The sequence below is a fragment of the Trachypithecus francoisi genome, unplaced genomic scaffold (assembly GCF_009764315.1).
Source record: "Trachypithecus francoisi isolate TF-2019V2 unplaced genomic scaffold, Tfra_2.0 Lachesis_group17, whole genome shotgun sequence".
Taxonomy (NCBI): Eukaryota; Metazoa; Chordata; class Mammalia; order Primates; family Cercopithecidae; genus Trachypithecus; species Trachypithecus francoisi.
This window is the reverse complement of record NW_022681462.1, coordinates 38,292,541-38,310,472: the sequence shown is the minus strand read 5'-3', so window position 1 is coordinate 38,310,472 and position 17,932 is coordinate 38,292,541. Positions and strand designations below refer to the sequence as shown.

The 17,932-nt window shown below is 43.7% G+C and overlaps 1 protein-coding gene across 1 annotated transcript; it reads right to left on the bottom strand.

Moving 5' to 3' along the window:
- Nucleotides 1-6,611: 6,611 nt before the first annotated feature.
- Nucleotides 6,612-17,610, bottom strand: LOC117062164 (histone-lysine N-methyltransferase SUV39H2-like). Its single transcript, XM_033175380.1, is given in 3 exon segments — nt 6,612-8,435; nt 8,477-8,634; nt 17,485-17,610. Coding segments are annotated over 2 exon segments (1,305 nt in total). The 5' UTR covers nt 8,580-8,634; nt 17,485-17,610; the 3' UTR covers nt 6,612-7,233.
- Nucleotides 17,611-17,932: the final 322 nt, after the last annotated feature.

The following is a 17,932-nucleotide window of genomic DNA, read 5'->3' as shown; positions in this document are numbered from 1 at the left end:
TTTTGTTTTCTATTCTCCAGAATACTTTTAACCTAAAAAAGACAGCAAAAGTAGGGCAGAGAGGAATTTCAGGGACTTGCTAAAGTCACAAATTCAATGCACGGCCCAGGCCACCCCCAGCTTCCATTGCTATGTCTAATCAGCCCGGGACTTCGGTAAACAACAACAACAAACATCACCAGGAGAGAAATGGGCTCGGCCTAAGGACTTGGTGGTGGCTGACAGCAGGACACTCTTCGACTAAGGGGCTCTGGTTCCAAGCACCCCCAGAGCCAGCGCAGGAGAGGACCTTGTAAACTAAAACCAAGAGACAGATGAAATCGGTGAATAAGTCAAAAGAACCTCAGAGGGACCTTGGCTCCCGCACCCTCCCACCTTAGTGCTCCGAGTCGTTCCCTGTCCCCACAGCTCCCGCTCCCAGCGCGCGCAAGGCTGTCAGATCCTTGCGCCGACCCTTCTCTGCACCGTGACCTCAGTGTCCTGCGCGGGAAATCAGAGGCGGGACGCTCCACCTGCCCCACGGCACGCCCCAAGCCTCCAAGCCCATCTCCTTCCTGCCGGGTGCTCACCTTCTCCTCCCCGCGGGCCCACGGCCTTCTTGAGGGGCTGCGGATGCGAATGAGCCAGCGAGGGGATCCCCGCCCGTGGCCCCTCGGCATCTCTGCCCAGCCGTCCAGACAAGGGGACCAGCAGACCGCAGCCAGCTCAGACCCGGGCGGGGCCTCAGCACCCAGAACCGCTCAGGATCTCCATTCCAGTCCCTTCGCATTTTCTGACAGAGACGGAGAGTTGGGAGAACGAGACTCTCAAGTATGGGGACTTCTACCCACCATTAAAGCTTTGACATTCTGTCCATTTCTTTTTTCTTTTTCTTTTTTTTGAGATGGGAGTCTTGCTCTGTCGCCCAGCCTGGAGCGCAGTGGCTTGATCTCCGATGGCTGCAACCTCCGCCTCCAGGGTTCAAACGATTCTTCTGCCTCAGCCTCCCGAGTAGCTGGGACTACAGGCTTGCGTCATCACGCTCGGCTATTTTATTTATTTATTTATTATTTTTTAGTAGTAGAGACAGGATTTCGCCATGTTGGCCAGGCTGGTCTCGAACTCCTGCCCTCAGGTGATACGCCCGCCTCGGTCTCCCAAAGTGTTGGGATTACAGGCGTGAGCCACTGCGCACCACGCCCGGCCCATTCTGGCCATTTCTACAGACGGATGCATTGCACAGGAGGCTCACAGCACTAATGGGTAGATACTGCGAGATGCTGGGAGGTTAGGGGGCCTACTCGCAATATCTCTGGGCAGTGTCTTGGGCTAGAAATGCCATAATTAGCCGCTCGCTCTTTTGATCCCTTGCAAACTGCGAATCCCGCTGCACCTCCGCCCCACCCGAGTGGTAATTTCCTAGTGGTAATCTAAGTGGGCCTGTGATAGGACATGTAGCTCCTGGTGGTAAGGCGGGGAGCTGGAGCCCCAGCCAGGGGCTAGGCTGTAAGGGCTGGGGCGAAGATAGAGGCTGCTGGGCCCCCAGATGCAAGACCGGTACGTGCACTCGCTTAGTTTTTGCTCGAGGTCAGTAAGATGCAGACTGAATTCGAAAAAGTTGCTCCCTCCTCCGCTCACCCCGACGAGGCCAAAACTAAAACAGCACCGCCCCCTGCTGGGCCGAAGGGGCGTCAGATTTTGCTGGACACGGGTGACGGGCAGTGTCCCTGCTGCTAGTGCCTAATTATCTGGAGTGCTCACCCTCCCTGGGCCTCAGTTTTTCTTCTTCCGTAAAATAAATGCGCTGGGCCGGATCTTTTCTGAGTTCTCGTCTCGTTACGGATTCTAGATCCCTCCTCTGGCCTCCCCGCACCAGGGCGCTTCAGGCGACCCTTCGCTGTCCCCCCACCCCACCCTCTCTGGACCCCGTTTCTGCCTCAGTACTGCGCGCTGAGCTCTGCCCCTGCCCAGGACCTGACCTCCTCAGGGGCCGCTGTTCCCTGGGGTAACAGTGGGAAACTTGTCCGCCGTCTCCGCTCAGGGGCTTGCTGTGCACAGAAAGATGAATTCATGGGCAAGGTGGCGGAGGGATCTAGGCTCTGGTGGACGCTTTACAGCCCCGCCAAGACTGGCTCCGAGATTTGCCCAGAGCCAGCCGCTGAGGGTGGAAGGGCTGCAAGGTCCACCGCCTTACTTAGCTAGGACCCGGCCCTACCTCCTCTCCAGCCGACCCTGTCTCCACCGGTGCGGTTGCTGCTAGGTTGCCAAACACAGTGCTGCTGTTTCTGGGTTGACATCGCGGCCCTGCTCCTGCCTGCCTTCAGCCTGGGCTAGCCCCCCGCCCTTCCCCCAGCTACCTGGCCCTGCGCCCACCACACTCCTCCTCCGCCTCCTTTAGGCTGATTCAGGCTCACCGGCTCTCGTCGCCCTGGTGGCTCTCCCCAGCCCTCCTATGCGCCTGCTCCGGGTGGCGCTCCGCTGGGCTCCTCGTGCGCCTGTCCGCGACCGCACCCACCGCATCCTGGCACCCCCATCGTGGCATCACGTGTTCCCTCATCTGTCCTCATGGCTGGCGTGTTTCTCTGCGGTGGGACCTGCAGAACAGGAATTGGTGCCGGGTCAGCAGCCGGCAATGAAACCGGACGAAGCCTGCAAACCCCACACATACGCCAGCTTCACATAGCTCCTCTCCATTGCACAGCAGCGTAGGAAAGCACCGTTCTCTACCCTCCAAGTAAAAAGCTGACTGTGGGGCACAGAGGAGATCCTATAGCATGGCTGTGCTTCTGGGCACGCGCAGAAACATTCCCAAATGAGTTTTTTGTTGTTGTCGTTTGTTTTGTTTTGTTTTGTTTCTTGTTTGTTTCAAGATACAAGGTCTTGCTGTGTCGCCCAGGCTGGAGTGCAGTGGTCCAATCACGGCTCACTACAGCCTCGACTTCCGGGCTCAGGCGATCCCCCCCACCTCAGTCTCCCAAGTAGCTTGGACCACAGACCTGCGCCAGCACGCTGGCTTTTTTTTTTTTTTTTGAGAGAACCTGATTTCCTTCCAACCAATTGTGCTCTCCTAATTCCAACAACCAAATGAAGCTTCAACGCTTCTTTTTGTTCAGAGGCCTCCTGAGTCCTGTCCTACTCACAGTAAAGGCTCTGACAAAAACAAAAAAACCAATAACAACAACAACAAAAACATCATGGGGCAAAATAAACTGCATCTTAAAAAGGCTCATTTCTCTCTCTCTCCCTCCAATTTGTTGTCTTGAAACGGTTTACCCAAAATGGAAACTTTAAAAAAACAGTGGAAAATTTTCTCTTTGCACATGATGGTTAATTCTTTTGGGTGCTGGCCTGGGATCCATGAAATAATCTACACTCGACCATAAAACTTTTCACTCCCATGTTTTGCAAACTGACGACCTTGCTGGCAACAAGCCCCCCGTGTGACTTTCCGAGGGAATTTGAGTGGTGCGAGGCGGAGGATGGGGCCTCACTATGTTGCCCAGGCTGGTCTCCAACTCCTGGACTCAAGTGATGCTCCCGTCATGGCCTCCCAAAGTGCTGGGATTACATGTGTGAGCCAACGTGCCCCGCCCAAAGGGCAGTTGACCTCAGCGTCTGAGGTGTGGAGGGAGCAGCTTGTTCCTTTTTCCTGCTCTACTGGGAAGGTACAAACCATGCTAAGAAATCCTCTTCAGTCTGTCCCCACAAAAAGAGAAAGAGGAGTTGCTGCAGGCCAAGGACAAGGAGAAAGGGAGGAGAGAGCCCTTGACTTGTCCCACTTCTTGACTTTACTTGCCGTGGTCTTTCCTTCCTCTCTCCAGATCCACACCTCTCCTTCTGTAGTCCTAGAAATGGGTCACCCCCTACAGGAGTCAGAGCCTTCCCCTGGCCCTCATGCTCTGAGCATGAGTGGGTGGAAACAGTCGCCTTCCCTCTCGCAATGTTTCCATCACTGCATCCTCCAGCTTGCACCACTCAGATCCCCTCGGAAAGTCACACGGGGGGCTTGCAACCAACAAGGTTGTCACCGTTTGCATAACGTGGGAGTGAAAAGCTTTATGGTCGAGTTGAGGTTATTTCATGGATCCCAGACCAGCACTCAAAAGAATTAACCGTCTTATGCAAAAAGAAAAATTTCCACTGGCTTTGCAAAGTTTCTGTTTTGGGTAAACTGTTTTAAGATAGCAAATTGTCACATACACATAAAAAAGAGAGAAAGAAAGAAATGAGCCTTTTTTGGATGCAGTGTATTTTTCCATATATATATATATATATATATATATATTTTTTTTTTTTTTTTTTTTGCAGAGCCTTTACTGTGAGTAGGACAGGACTCAGGAGGCCGCTGAACAAAAAGAAGAGTTGAAGCCTCGTTTGGTTGTTGGAATTAGGAGAGCACAATTGGTTGGAAGGAAATCAGGTTCTGTAAGCATCAACAAAATTCGTAGTTTAAGTGATGTGAGTTATGGAGGGCAGAGAGTACTTGGTATATGGAAGTTACTGAAGCAGAGCAGTGGACAAACGGGCAGTCTGCAGAAGAGAAAAGCTGAATAGCCAGCAAACATGGGGCCAGATGCTCAGTCGCAACCTTAATAAGAAAGGTGGAAGTTTAAACAACGAGATACCATCACACGTTATCAGATTGGCAGAATTAAAAAGACTGACGAAATCAGGAATAACAAAGCTCGTGGGTAAATGAAAACTCCTCCACAGCTGGTGTGAGTGTGGACTGGAACCATGGCTTTGGAGAAAAGTGTATCAAAAGCTATGGGGCACATCTTTCAAATCAGTCATTTCTCACAAGGTTGCCATACTCCTCAGTCATTCCTTTTCCAGGAAAACACCCTAGAGAAAATCTTGTACTTGGACTCTAGGGAATGTATACAAGGATGTCCATTGTAGGTTAGCTTATAACAGCAAAATCCAGAAATCGCCCAAAAGTACATCAACAAAGAAATGAATAAATAAAAGTGGTAGTTGTCATTAAACCTTTTTCCTGTTCTTGTATCACCCCAAAGTATGAAAGACTATGGACTCCTTCACTCATTAAAAAAAAAAAAATTAGGTCAGGTGTGGTGGCTCATGCCTGTAATCCCAACACTTAGGAAGACATAGGCAGGTGGATCACTTGAGGTCAGGAGTTCGAGACCAGTCTGGCCAACATGGCAAAACTCTGTCTCTACTACAAATAGAAAAATTAGCCAGGCATGGTGGTGCGTGCCTGTAATCCCAGCTACTCATGAAGCTGAAGCAGGAAAATCGCTTAAGCCCAGGAGGTGGAGGTTGCAGTGAGCCGAGATCGCACCACTGCACTCCAGCCTGAGTGACAGAGAGAGACTCTGTCTAGAAAAAAAAAAAAAAAAAAAAAAAAGATTTAGCAAGGAACAGTGGCTCATGCCTGTAATCTCAGCACTTTGGGAGGCTGAGGCAGGAGGACTGCTTGAGTCCAGGAGTTGGAGGCTCAGGAGTTGGAGGCTGCAGTGAGCTGTTATCACACCAATGCACTCAACCTTGGAAAATCACAGAGCGGGGGGCTTGCCCCTGTTGACAGAGCTAGACTCTGTCTCTAAAAATAATAATAATTAATTGTGGCAAAATACACATAACAGTCTTACCATTTTAACATTTTAAGTGTACAGTTCAGTGGTATTGAGTACATGCATATTGTTGTGCAACCTTCACCACCATCCTTCTCTGTAACTCTTTTCACCTAGAAAAACTGAAACTCTATAACCGTTAAACAATAACTCCCATTCCTCCCTCTCCCCAGCCTGTCCCAACCACCGTGCTACTTTCTGTCTCTATTATTTTGACTACTCTAAATACCTCAAATACATAGAATCATACAGTACTTGTTTTTTTGTGACTGGCTTAATTCACTTAGCATAATATCCTCAAGATTCATCCATATTGTGGCATGTGTCAGACTTCCTTTTTAAGGCTGAATAATATTCCACTCTAAGTATATACCACATTTTGTTTGTTTAAATAAATCTTATTGTGTATATATGTTTACACAACATAATGGTATAAGACACACATATTTAGTAAAATGGATACTATAGTGAAACAAATTGATATATCCATCATCTCACTTAGTTACCCATTTATTTCCTCCTGTAGCAAAAGCAACTGTGCTCATCTAACAAAAATCCTGAAATAATACACTATTATTGACTATAGTCTTCATGTTGTACTTTATTTGACTTGTTCATCCTATATGTTTGCCAGTTTGTATCCTTAGACCCATTTCCTCGCTCCTACTCCAATCTTGATAACCACTGTTTTATTCTCTATATATTTGACCCTTTTCAAAGATTCCACAGGCCAGGCGTGATAGCTCACACCTGTAATCTCAGCATTTTGGGAGGCCAAGGCAGATGGATCATCTGAGGTCAGGAGTTCAAGACTAGCCCAGCCAAAATGGCCAAACCCCGTCTCTAGTAAACGTACAACTATTAGCCAGGTGTGGTGGCGGGTGCCTGTAGTCCCAGCTACTTGGTAGGCTGAGGCGGGAGAATTACTTGAACCCAGTAGGCAGAGGTTGCAGTGAGCCAAAATTGCGCCACTGCACTCCAGCCTGGGCAGCAGAGTGAGACTCCATCTAAAATAAATAAAATAGGTAAATAAAAGATTCCACATATAAGGAAGATCATGTAATATTTTTTTTTCTGTGTCTGGCTTATTTCATTTAGTATAATGTCCTCCAGGCCCGTCTAGGTTATGGCAAATGGTAGGATCACTTCCTTTTTTATTTTTTATTTTTATTATTTTTTTAAAATTCAGTATCACCTATTTCTCTCAAATACAAGTACAGTGAGTATTAAGAGGAATGACAATAGAGTAGCAAAAACAGAACTGGTAGATTTGCCCAAATTAACTGTTTCTCTGAATTTGAGGTGTATGGCAAGCTGAATGCTTGATCTCTCAGCAATTGTTAATTACATTATCAGCTTAACACTTTCAAACACTACAGGAGGCATTTCTCTGTTCACATAGACTTAAGTACACATATGCTAAGCTGTAAATAGTCTGCCTTCCATTAGTTTGGTCTCTAAGCACCATAAATATGTAGACTTCAAATCAGTATGTGAGACCCAGTGACCCTCTCTTCAGAGGCATCAGTAATACATTTGGCAAATGTCTTGAAAGATATACAATCTTGATAATAAGAGTCCCAAAATATGTATTTTTTAAAATGTTAACATTAGGAAAAAAATTATAATTATCATCAGCTCTATTTCCTGAAAAAGTTCAGTTGAGGTAATTTCTGCAAGTCACAACTCCACATTGCCATACTCTTCTGACCCTCTTTTTGACTGGGCTGTGGTCAATAGAATCTGAAGGTATATCTCCAGAACCTTTCATTTGATAATCAAAAGTCAGCTCTTCTCCAGCATTTATGGTTCTCGTGGAAAACAGTGCTCTTTGGGAAAGACGAGTATTGAGGTTATCAATGAAAACACTGAACACCTGAAGATTTGGAGCACAGCTGTGATTCACAAAATGAGACACATTGCCGTATCGAGCTGCATCCACTGTGAATTCATTAGATTCATAGTCCAGATCAAAGAGATATGTGATTCCCTTGTTGTCATAGAACTGTCTCCGTCTTTCAGCTTCTTCACTTGTGATTACCTCTCCAACATATTCCATGACAAAACTCATTCTTTTAATCTTCACAAGGGTCTTTATACCCCTGCCACGTCCATTGCTAGTTCAAAAGATGCAGCGCGAATACTGTGTGCCCTTTTGTACAATCCTATTGGGACAGTCAGGTTCACATTGACACCTTGAGTTGCATTCGTAGATGGGAGTACCAGGTGGGATTTTAATTGGTTGGTTTTTATTATAAGCCAAAAGAACTCCAGCTTCAGCAGGACAACATTTTTGAAAGAAGCAATCTGTGCATGAACGACCAAAGGTAGCTTCATTGACTAAGCTGATTCCAGGAGCTGGTTTATATTCGTTAATGTAATAGAAGTCTGAAGGTGCGCCCTGTAAATCAGCAGTATTTTCAACAAATATCATTCCTTTATGATTCTTCCTTCTGTTGATTTCATCTTGCCATCTCTGCAGAGCTATCCTTTGTTTAGCCTTCTTCACATTGTACTCAGTGATGGCAGGTTTCAAAGTTTTGTTATTGTCTTTCGGAGTTATTGCTTTGCCTTTCTTTACCTGAGATAAATAATTATGCTTGTCATTAGAGAACTGCTGAAGCAGTAACGGGCACTTCAGATTTTGCAAAGGTTCCCAAGTATTTGTAGAATCTGGCCATCCTTTCCATTTTACAAGATAATATTCCATATCCTTTACTACCTTGTAGTCACACAAGTATTCCACCTCATAATTATTTAGATTCCTTTTGGTGATTCCAATCGATTTACATGTGAGCTTTTCTTTTCTACATAATTCCTGAAGAGTATCAAGTGAAACTAGGCAAGGCACACACCAAGCTGGGAATGGGGAGGGTGAGGGGGTCACGCTCCAGCCTCACCTCCTCGCGCCTTGGCCCCCACCGCCACCATCTTGTGGAGATCTCCTCCTGTTTTAAGGCTGAATTCCTTTGTATATATCCATACCACAATTTCTTTAACCATTCATCCATTGATGGTTGTCCAGGTTGTCTCCATATCTTGGTTATTATGAATAATGCTACAAAAAACGCAGGAGTACAGATACCTTGGTGAGGTGGTGATTTCATTTCCTTTGGGTATGAGCCCAGAAGAGAGATTCCTGAGTCCACATTTTGTTTATTCATCCAGTAATAAACACTTGGTTTGCTACCACATTTTAGCTACTGTGAAAAATGCTGTTATAAAATGAATGTACTTCTTTACTCAGTTTTAACTTGACATTAAAGATTTTTCATCACTATAAAGGATATCATTTCCAAAGTAAATGTTGATTTTTAAAATAAAACCTTATTCTTTTAAATTATTTATAATAGCACATAAATATCAATTTTATTTCAACCATCACTCATTTTTAAAACATAAGAAAAAATTCTTAACCTTTGGAAATTTTCATCACTCCTTCTTCTCCTTAAACTTATGAATTCTAGGCCAGGCGCGATGGTTCACACCTGTAATCCCAGCATTTTGGGAAGCCAAGGCAGGCAGATCACTTGAGGCCAGGAGTTCGAGACCAACCTGGCTAACAGGGTAAAATCCCGTCTCTACTAAAAATACAAAAATTAAAAATACAAAATTTAGCCGGGTGTGGTGGTACACACCTGTAATCCCAGCTACTCGGGTGGCTGAGACACAGGAATCACTTGAACCAAGGAGGCGGAGGTTGCTGTGACTGGAGATTGTGCCACTGCAGTCCAGCCTGGGCGGCAGAGTGAGACTCTGTCTCAAAAAAATAAAAAATAAAAACAAATGAACTTATGAATTCTATTCTACTTCCTCCATAAAAGTTTAATATAATAGGTGCATATGCTTAAGGACCTTATATTGATCGATATTTCATACTTCTCTTCCAAAAAAGCACATGAGATGAATTTTTAATTTCTTATAACCATAAGTTTCTAAATATTAAAAGTTTTAGATTATGTCATCATTGTGAGTATTAATAGTGCACAATTGTCCTTTATAGCGTAAATAAACTGTAAGTCTTCAAAATTAATGAATATTAAAAGTAACTTTTGGCCAGGCAAGGTCAGGAGTTTGAGACCAGCCTGGCTAACATGGCGACATCCCGTCTCTACTAAAAATACAAAAATTAACCAGGCATAATGGTGGGTGCCTGTAATCCCAGCTACTCTGGAGGCTGAAGCAGGAAACTCACTTGAATCCAGGAGGCAGAGGTTGCAGTGAGCCAAGATTGCACCACTGCACTCCAGCCTGGGCAACAGAAGACAACTATCTCTAAAAATAAATAAATAAATAAATAATAAATAAATAACCTTTGTTAGGGGAAACTAGGTGAAGGGTATGGAATTCTCTGTACTCTTTCTTGTATCTGCATGTCAATCTACAATTATCTCAAAAAAAGTTTTTAAAAAATAATTTTGGGAGAAAATTCAGCTCTTAATGAAATGGACTCCCACACAAATGAATTTTGGGGTCCAATTAATTAATGAATACATAAAATAACAGGACTTATTGATTGCTAGAATGAGACAGAGTTCAGCATTAATTTATTTTTTTGTTTGTTTGTTGTACAATGCAAGTACTGAGATATTTTGTTTCCGTAAATACATAGTTGGCTTTGTTACAGCAGAATTACTAAATCTTCTAACTTTTTCCTTTTTTTTTTTTTTTTCCAAAAAGACAAAAGCATGAGCCAGGTGCAGTGGCTCATGTCTGTAATCCCAGCATTTTGGGAAGCCAAGGTGGATGGATGGATGCCTTGAGTCCAAGAGTTCAAGACCAGCCTGGGCAATATGGTGAAACCCCATCTGTACAAAAAGTTGCCAGGTGTGATGGTGCACAGCTGTAGTCCCAGCTACTTGGGAGGCTGAGGTAGGAGGATTGCTTGAACACAGGAGGTTGAGGCTGCAGTGACTCCACTGCACTCCAGCCTGGGCAAAAGTGCAAGACCCTCTCTCCAAAAAAGAAAATAAAAGAAAAGAAAGAGAGAGAGAGAGAAAGAAAGAGGCAACAAACACAATGTTATCTATCATCAAAAATTAATTTTAGTGATCTATTAGTTGCTGTATTAGTTTGCTAGAGCTGTTTTAACAAAGTACCACAAACGAGGTGGCTTCAACAAAAGATATTTATTGCCTCACATTTCCAGAAGCTAGAAGTCCAGGATCAAGGTGTCAGCTGGGTGTGTTCCTTCTGAGAGCTAGAGGAGGAATTTGTTCCATGCCTCTCACCTAGCTTCTAGTCAGTTGCTGGCAATCTTTGGCATTCCTTGGCTTGTAGAAACATCACCCCATCTCTGCCTTGTTTTCAGATGATGTTCTCTGTGTGTGTGTCCTGATTGCCCCTTTCCATAAGGACACCAGTTATATTGGATTAGAACCCATTCTAATGGCCTCACTTGAACTTGATTACCTCTGTAAGGACCCTATCTCCAAATAAGGTCACATTGTGAGATGCGAGAGTATAAGACTTCAACAAATGTACTTGGGGGGACACAATTCAGCCCATGTTAGTTGCCAAATCTAGAAGGCCTTCTTCCAATTTTGTTGAAGGCAAAGACTTGGGAACCATTGATCTGCACATGGGTTTGTTACCATCTTTAGATTTATTCACTTTCTCAGGTTTTGGAAGCCCTAAACTAGGTTGTACTGAAGCCTACCAAGTAGCCGTCAATGACACCATTCTTCTTTCACTTAAAATTGATTGTTGAAATTAATTAACTTGGAAAGTGTTGGGGTATTAGAAATATTTTAATGTAATTTCAAGACAAATTCCAACACAAACAATATTGTGATACAATGCTTTTGTCTTTTTTTCTTTCTTTCTTTCTTTTTTTTTTTTTTGAGATGGAGTCTCACCCTGTCACCCAGGCTGGAGTGCAGTAGTGTAATCTCGGCTCACTGCAACCTCCACCTCCTGGGTTCAAGCAATTCTCCTAACTCATCCTCCCAGCCTCCTGAGTAGCTGGGATTACAGGCACTTGCCACCATGCCCAGGCAAGATTTTTGGATTTTTAATAGAGACGGGGTTTCACCATGTTGGCCAGGCTGGTCTCAAACTCCTGACCTCGTGATCTGCCCACTTCGGCCTCCCACAGTGCTGGGATTACAGGCATGAGCCACTGCACCTGGTCAAAATGCTTTTATCTTATCATATATTTTAAACTTGTTAAAATTGTTTTCTTCTTTTTTTTTCTTTTTCTAAGCTGCTTCTTAAGTGCTAAACTTGATTTTCATCAAAACCTTGGAGCTAAAGATGTAGTTCACTGGATTCAAGGAAAATTAAAATACTTTTAATTAAAATTAAAATTAAAATAATTTAAATTAATTAAAATTTAATTTTAATTAAAATTAAAATTAACCTCATTGGCAAAGCTGGTCTTCAATGTCAAACCAATTAACTAATCAGACTTACATTCTGTTAAAAAAAAAAAGAAGTCTGATTCCTTCTGTAATCATAATGAACATGTTAATATGCATCCTTATAATGGCTGTCTCACCTCTGAATTCTAGCTCAACGATAGAGAGCTGAGTAGAGTGATGAAGCCCCAAAGTCTGCTGTGAGGCACTCTGCCTCCTACATTCCTCCCAGATGACCCTTTTTTTTTTTTTTTTTTTTGAGACAGAGTCTCGCTCTGTTGCCCAAGCTGGAGTGCAGTGTGATGCGATCTCAACTCACTGCAAGGTCAGCCTCCCAGGTTCATGCCATTATCCTGCCTCAGCCTCTTGAGTAGCTGGGACTACAGGCACCTGCCACCATGCCCGGCTAATTTTTTGTATTTTTAGTAGAGACAGGGTTTCACTGTGTTAGCCTGGATGGTCTCGATCTCCTGACTTCGTGATCTGCCCACCTCGGCCTCCCAAAGTGCTGGGATTACAAGTGTGGGCCATGGCGCCCAGCCCCCAGATGACTCTTTACCTGAATGCTGGGGATTCTTCTCAGGAGAAATGCATTCTTCGGCAATTTCTAACGGATGGAAATTACATGAAAAATGTTTGGATTTGTCTGTTTATTAGTGGCCCAGAGGATTATGCACCCACCTCTGGGGCATAGTAAAGACCAGGCAGGTGGGAAGTTTGCCGTTCAGTTTTAAAGTGGAAAATAAAACAATCATGAATGAATAGGCCAGAAAGGAGAACCAGCACAAAGCCCAAACACAGGAACTTGTTCTTGGGCAGATCCATTTTATGAAGAGAGAACCAATGGGAGTTGAGAATCTGGAAAACAATTTCCTTAAAATTATGTGTATCCCCAAGGACAGCTTCCAGGTACTTCCAGAGAGATGAACGCTCTGGTTCAAGAACCACTGAACATGAAACTGTGGCACATTCAGAAGATAATATACCACACAGTATTTAAAATAAATCTATATGTATCAACGTAGCTCAAAGACACACAATATGATGACATATCTGTATTTTGAAAATCTCAGAAAATAAAATTATATAGCATTTTTATATATATACACATATACACGTATACATATGTAGTAAAAATTTCAAAACAGAGAAGGGAAAGTTGAAAGTAAATGGACAGAAAAAGATACATTATGCAGGCTGGGTGCAGTGCTTCATGCGTATAATCCCAGCACTTTGGAAGGCCGAGGCAGGTGGATCACTTGAGATTGGGAGTTCGAGACCAGCCTGACCAGCAAGGAGAAATGCCATCTCTACTAAAAATACAAAATTAGCCAAGCGTGGTGGTGCATGCCTGTAATCCCAGCTACTCTGGGGGCTGAGGCAGGAGAATTGCTTGAACCTGGGAGGTGGAGGTTGTAATGAGCCGAGATCGTGCCATTGCACTCCAGCCTGAGCAACAAGAGTGAAACGCCATCTCAAAAAAAAAAAAAGAAAGAAAGAAAGAAAAAAAGAAAGCTGTGTTCCTTATGAATAAAAGGTAGACTTCAAAACAAAGTATTACCAGAGGTAAAGACGGACATTTCATAATGATAAAAGAGTGGATTCATCCAGAAGACACAACAATTCTAAATGTGTATGCACCTAATAACAAAGCTTCAAAATATAGGAGACAAAATATAGACCGAATTAAAAGGAGAAATAGACAAATCTACACTCATTGGAAATTTAGCATTCTTCTCTCTCAGCTCTATAGGAAAGGTAAAAACATTAAAAATTAAAACACTTACCATCTTTCTGTCATAATTAATGAACAAAACTCCAAATTTAGCTTTTGGTGAGAAGGTGGGTGGGGTGGTATTTGGAAGGGTACCATTTTATCTGTAAGGTTCATATGAACATTATATGAACAAAATGTTAGCACTTATAAGTTATAAAGAGGGGGCATTTTATATTATTTGGTGTATTGTTCTATGTTAAAATGTTTTCAAAACTTTTCTTTAAAAAAAGCGAATAGTAGAAATATTTAAATGAGTGAATAATAAATGAAGTTTGGAAGACAACATCACTTCATCCAACATTACCCTCCATAATTCCCCACGCTGCCCCTACCTGCCCTTCTTGGCCTTTCTCCTGTAAGTCCTCCTCATCTTATCATCCACCAACGGCAAACATGTGGGATGTCCTCATGTGGGCCAGGGGCAGACATGAGCTTACAATCTCTACCTGCCACAGGCTTTGATGTCCTCTCTGTGCCTCTCTTATCACCCTAACCTCCCCTGTGAAGTTTTTCCACCTTCTCAAGCCCCATTCTGAATTTTCTGCACTATCTGGATTCCTTGCCAATGTTTTATTTCTTGCTCTTCAATATGAGCCTTTCCTGAAGGTTTCATATCCTCTTCTGTATGTTTCTTTCCACACCACCTTCCTTTGCAATGACACCCACTCTCACAACTTCTCACCTCCTTCCCAAGGCTGCATCCCCAGCCCTGGCCCCTCTCCTGAACTCAAATTCTGGCTCTCCAGTTGCATTCAGAACACTTCTGTTTCAGTGTTCTTGAGATTAAAGATCTGCAACAATTTTGTTACCGAAACACCAGGGGATCCATCTAGGTCCTTCTGTTCACCTCACAGAAAGTCAATCACTGAGACAGCAAGTATTGCCAAGGAAGAAGAGTTTAGTCAAGTGCTGCATCCAAGGAGATGGGAGATCAGTGTCAAATCTATCCCTCTGACTGACTAAAATTAAGGGGTTTATATAGCAGGGAAGACATGTAACCATGTGTGGGAAAACAGGAAGTCGGGAGGAGTAAGGAAAAGGAGTTGGACAACAGGAAACAAGAGGTTGGATAGGCAGTCATACCAGGTGAAGAGGCTGATGTCTTATTGTTTATAATAAGTGATCTGGTGAGTTTCAGCTCATTGCTACTATCTGGGAGCCCCCATGGTTGGTTTCCCTAGAAAGGAACTCAGATAAGGCAAATATAACTTTCTCAGGTTTTAAGACTGCAAGGATCAGTTTCTATGTTTATTCAAAGAAACCACAAACATCAACTCTATGAGACCACTGGATCAGTTTTATGGTAAGCATGTGTCAGCACCAAGGGAGGGGGCTGACAGAGAGTCAATGCAAGGTGTAACCAAAATTTTTCCTCATTACAGTTCAGCTTCTTACCCTCTCTGCCCAATCCAAACTGCAACTAAGGATTCTCCCAATTATATTCCAAACATCCTAGCTTCCTGGGATGCCCTCTTCTCTTTACTCTTGATTTCTTATAATTCACTTTGATATGTGCAAAGATGTATATGTTTTTATACTTGGCACTAAGAGTATTTTTGATCTGAGAATGTTTGTCTTTAATTGTGAACATTTTTCAGCCATGCTTTCTTCCCGTATTTCTTCTCCACAGTCCCTTTGTTCTCCCCTTTCTGAAATCCTATTAAACACTTCACCGTGCTAATATATCTCAACAGCTTTTTCAAACTGCTTCTGTCTTCATCTTCCTGTGTTGCATTCTCTGTGAATTTCTCCATACTAGCTTCTAATTCACTAATTATCCCTTCAACCATGTCCAACCTAGAGTATATCCTAGTTTAATATGTAGAGTGTTCATTTCCAGTATGCTCAGCATTTACCATCTTCAACTGTTCTTCTTCAATTTCTGCATTTTCTACATTTGTTGTTCTCTTTGTTTTAAATTTTTTTCAAATTGTTCAATAATTTGCATCTTTTTGGAAGTGAGTTCACATTCCACTTGTTGAGTCTTTTTTATGTATACTTTGAATTTTGAGTGTGCGTGCAGGATTATCTTGAATAGAAATTTTTGAAAATCTCTTCCTCTCTTTACTCTCTCTTTTCCTGAGTTTTTTTTAGTAGCCTCTGACTTTCCAGGGCCCACAGTCAGAACTAGGCCTTACATGGATGGCTGTGGGCTCTCTTTCAATCAAGAGAAACCCAGATCCAAATTCCTGTTTCAAGCAGAGAGCCTGGCTCCAGCCTTCCTCTATAGGCAAAGCACTGTGAAACTCTGTTAGCTGAAGGAGTCAAATTCTTGGTGCCTCTACACTACGAGCAGACACTCAAGACCCAGGCCCAAGAATGGTTTGCTAAGAACAGATCCCAGCAAGCCAGCCCCTGATTCCAGTCATTGCCCGGCAGCTATGTCCTTGAAGATGTTTATCTTGCTTTTGAGTACATCTGCCTTCTCCCCTTCCTCCTCTTCCTTTTGTTTTTAACTATACCATTACTATGTGTTAAAGCATGGTATCAGCTGATCTTGATCAGACATATCAAATGCCTCATTCTAAACAATGTCTCTCCTAATTCTTCCTTTATCTTCAAACCCAGCTATGTGTGAAGCCTTTCCTGGCCACTCTTACTTGGAATGAACTATCTCGGCCTCCTCTGGTCTGCTGTACACTACTTCTACCTTCCTTTAGCTTTTACTGAGCAAGAATTTCTTGAGTGTGTGCCAAGCCCTTTGTTTGGTACCCTGGTGTAAACATGAGAGGGACAAGTCTCCTTCCTCAAGGGACCAAGGGTTTGGTTGTCAAGCTGGACAGGCAAACAAACCATTGTACTCCAGTCTGCAGATATCCAAGGTCCGGGTGACACAGAGAAGAGAAGGATGTGGTCTGTACTGTCTGGGAGTGGGAGGGGAAGGAGCTGAACCCCACAGGAAGGAGATGCTTGAGCTGGGTCTCAAGGGAGAGGAGTTTGGTAAGCAGAGAGCAGAGGTGAGAACATTCTTGGCTGAGGGAATAGCATGTTTAAGGGCTCTGAAGTGTAAAGGACTAGGGCCTCCTTGAGAAATGAGAGATGCTGAGCCTAGGAGTAGTGAAGAAGGTGACGGGTGAGAGGACAGAGACTATGAAACCAAGTGTTCAGTGTCTCACAGGCAACATTAGGGATCCCTGACATTCTACTAGGGATACCAGGAAGCCCTCTCAGGTTGAAGCAGGAGGTTGGCATGATGAGATTTTCACTAGAAGGGACCAGAGTAGAAATGGGAGTGTCCAGTTAAGAGGTCATTGCAAAAGTTCAGGAAAGAAGGACAGCAGCCTAGATGAACTTGGGGAACTCGGGGTGGAGGAAAAGAAGGGTGACAGAAGTGAAGCCAAATTGATTGGTATTTCTAATTGAGATAAAACAAAGCCCTAATAACTCTAGAGTTTCTAGCCCTGACAAGCTAACTCCTTCCAAGAACAGTAACATCTCCATAGACCTGAATTGGCAATGGGGACACAGCAGGCAATTTTCCAGCTATGATTCCAGCTTGTTCCTGCAGTCCATGTCTTAGGAGCAGTGGCACAGAACCCTGATGAATTTCCTACCACTGTTCTGCCCACTTATGCATTTTGAATATGTCTTTAGTCTACATTAAAATTTTCCATTTCCATGGACCAGTTTAAATCAGCATAGAAACTGGTTACTATCTTACCCTACTTCTGGATATTTTTTAAAATAAGGGGCTTGCTTAAAGGAGTGCAGTCATTCACATTTCTTCATGCCATTCCAAGTGAGTGCTGCAGTGTGGGGTTTGGGAGCTTACCTGGAAGTGATGGATAGGCCCAACCCAGCCCTCTGCACACCTGGTCTACAGAAAGTATCTCCAGAACTCGTGCAATTGCATCTGTTCTGCCTACTGCAAGGCGGATGTCATTGTGGTTACATCGAAAATCCACCACGTTTTGCAAAAAATATCACTGGGGTCACAAAGCCTCCTTGATGGGTTTGACATGTTGCCTTGTCCTCTCCCCTCCAACCCCCATGGTGCTCTGTACAAAGGGGCTGCCACCCCCCGGCTGACACTTTTCTGAGCTGCAGGGCTAGAAGGCCCCCAAGCTGATTTCCGTGAGACTAAGATGGAACTGCTCTATTTTAAAGCAGTACACCCCCAAATCTGGTCATCATCATACTCAGGGTCCTGATTCCCAAGATCCAAATATGTGGAGGTTGACTCTGGCTCCCTCCATGCTTCCACCACTGGGCAAGTGCAG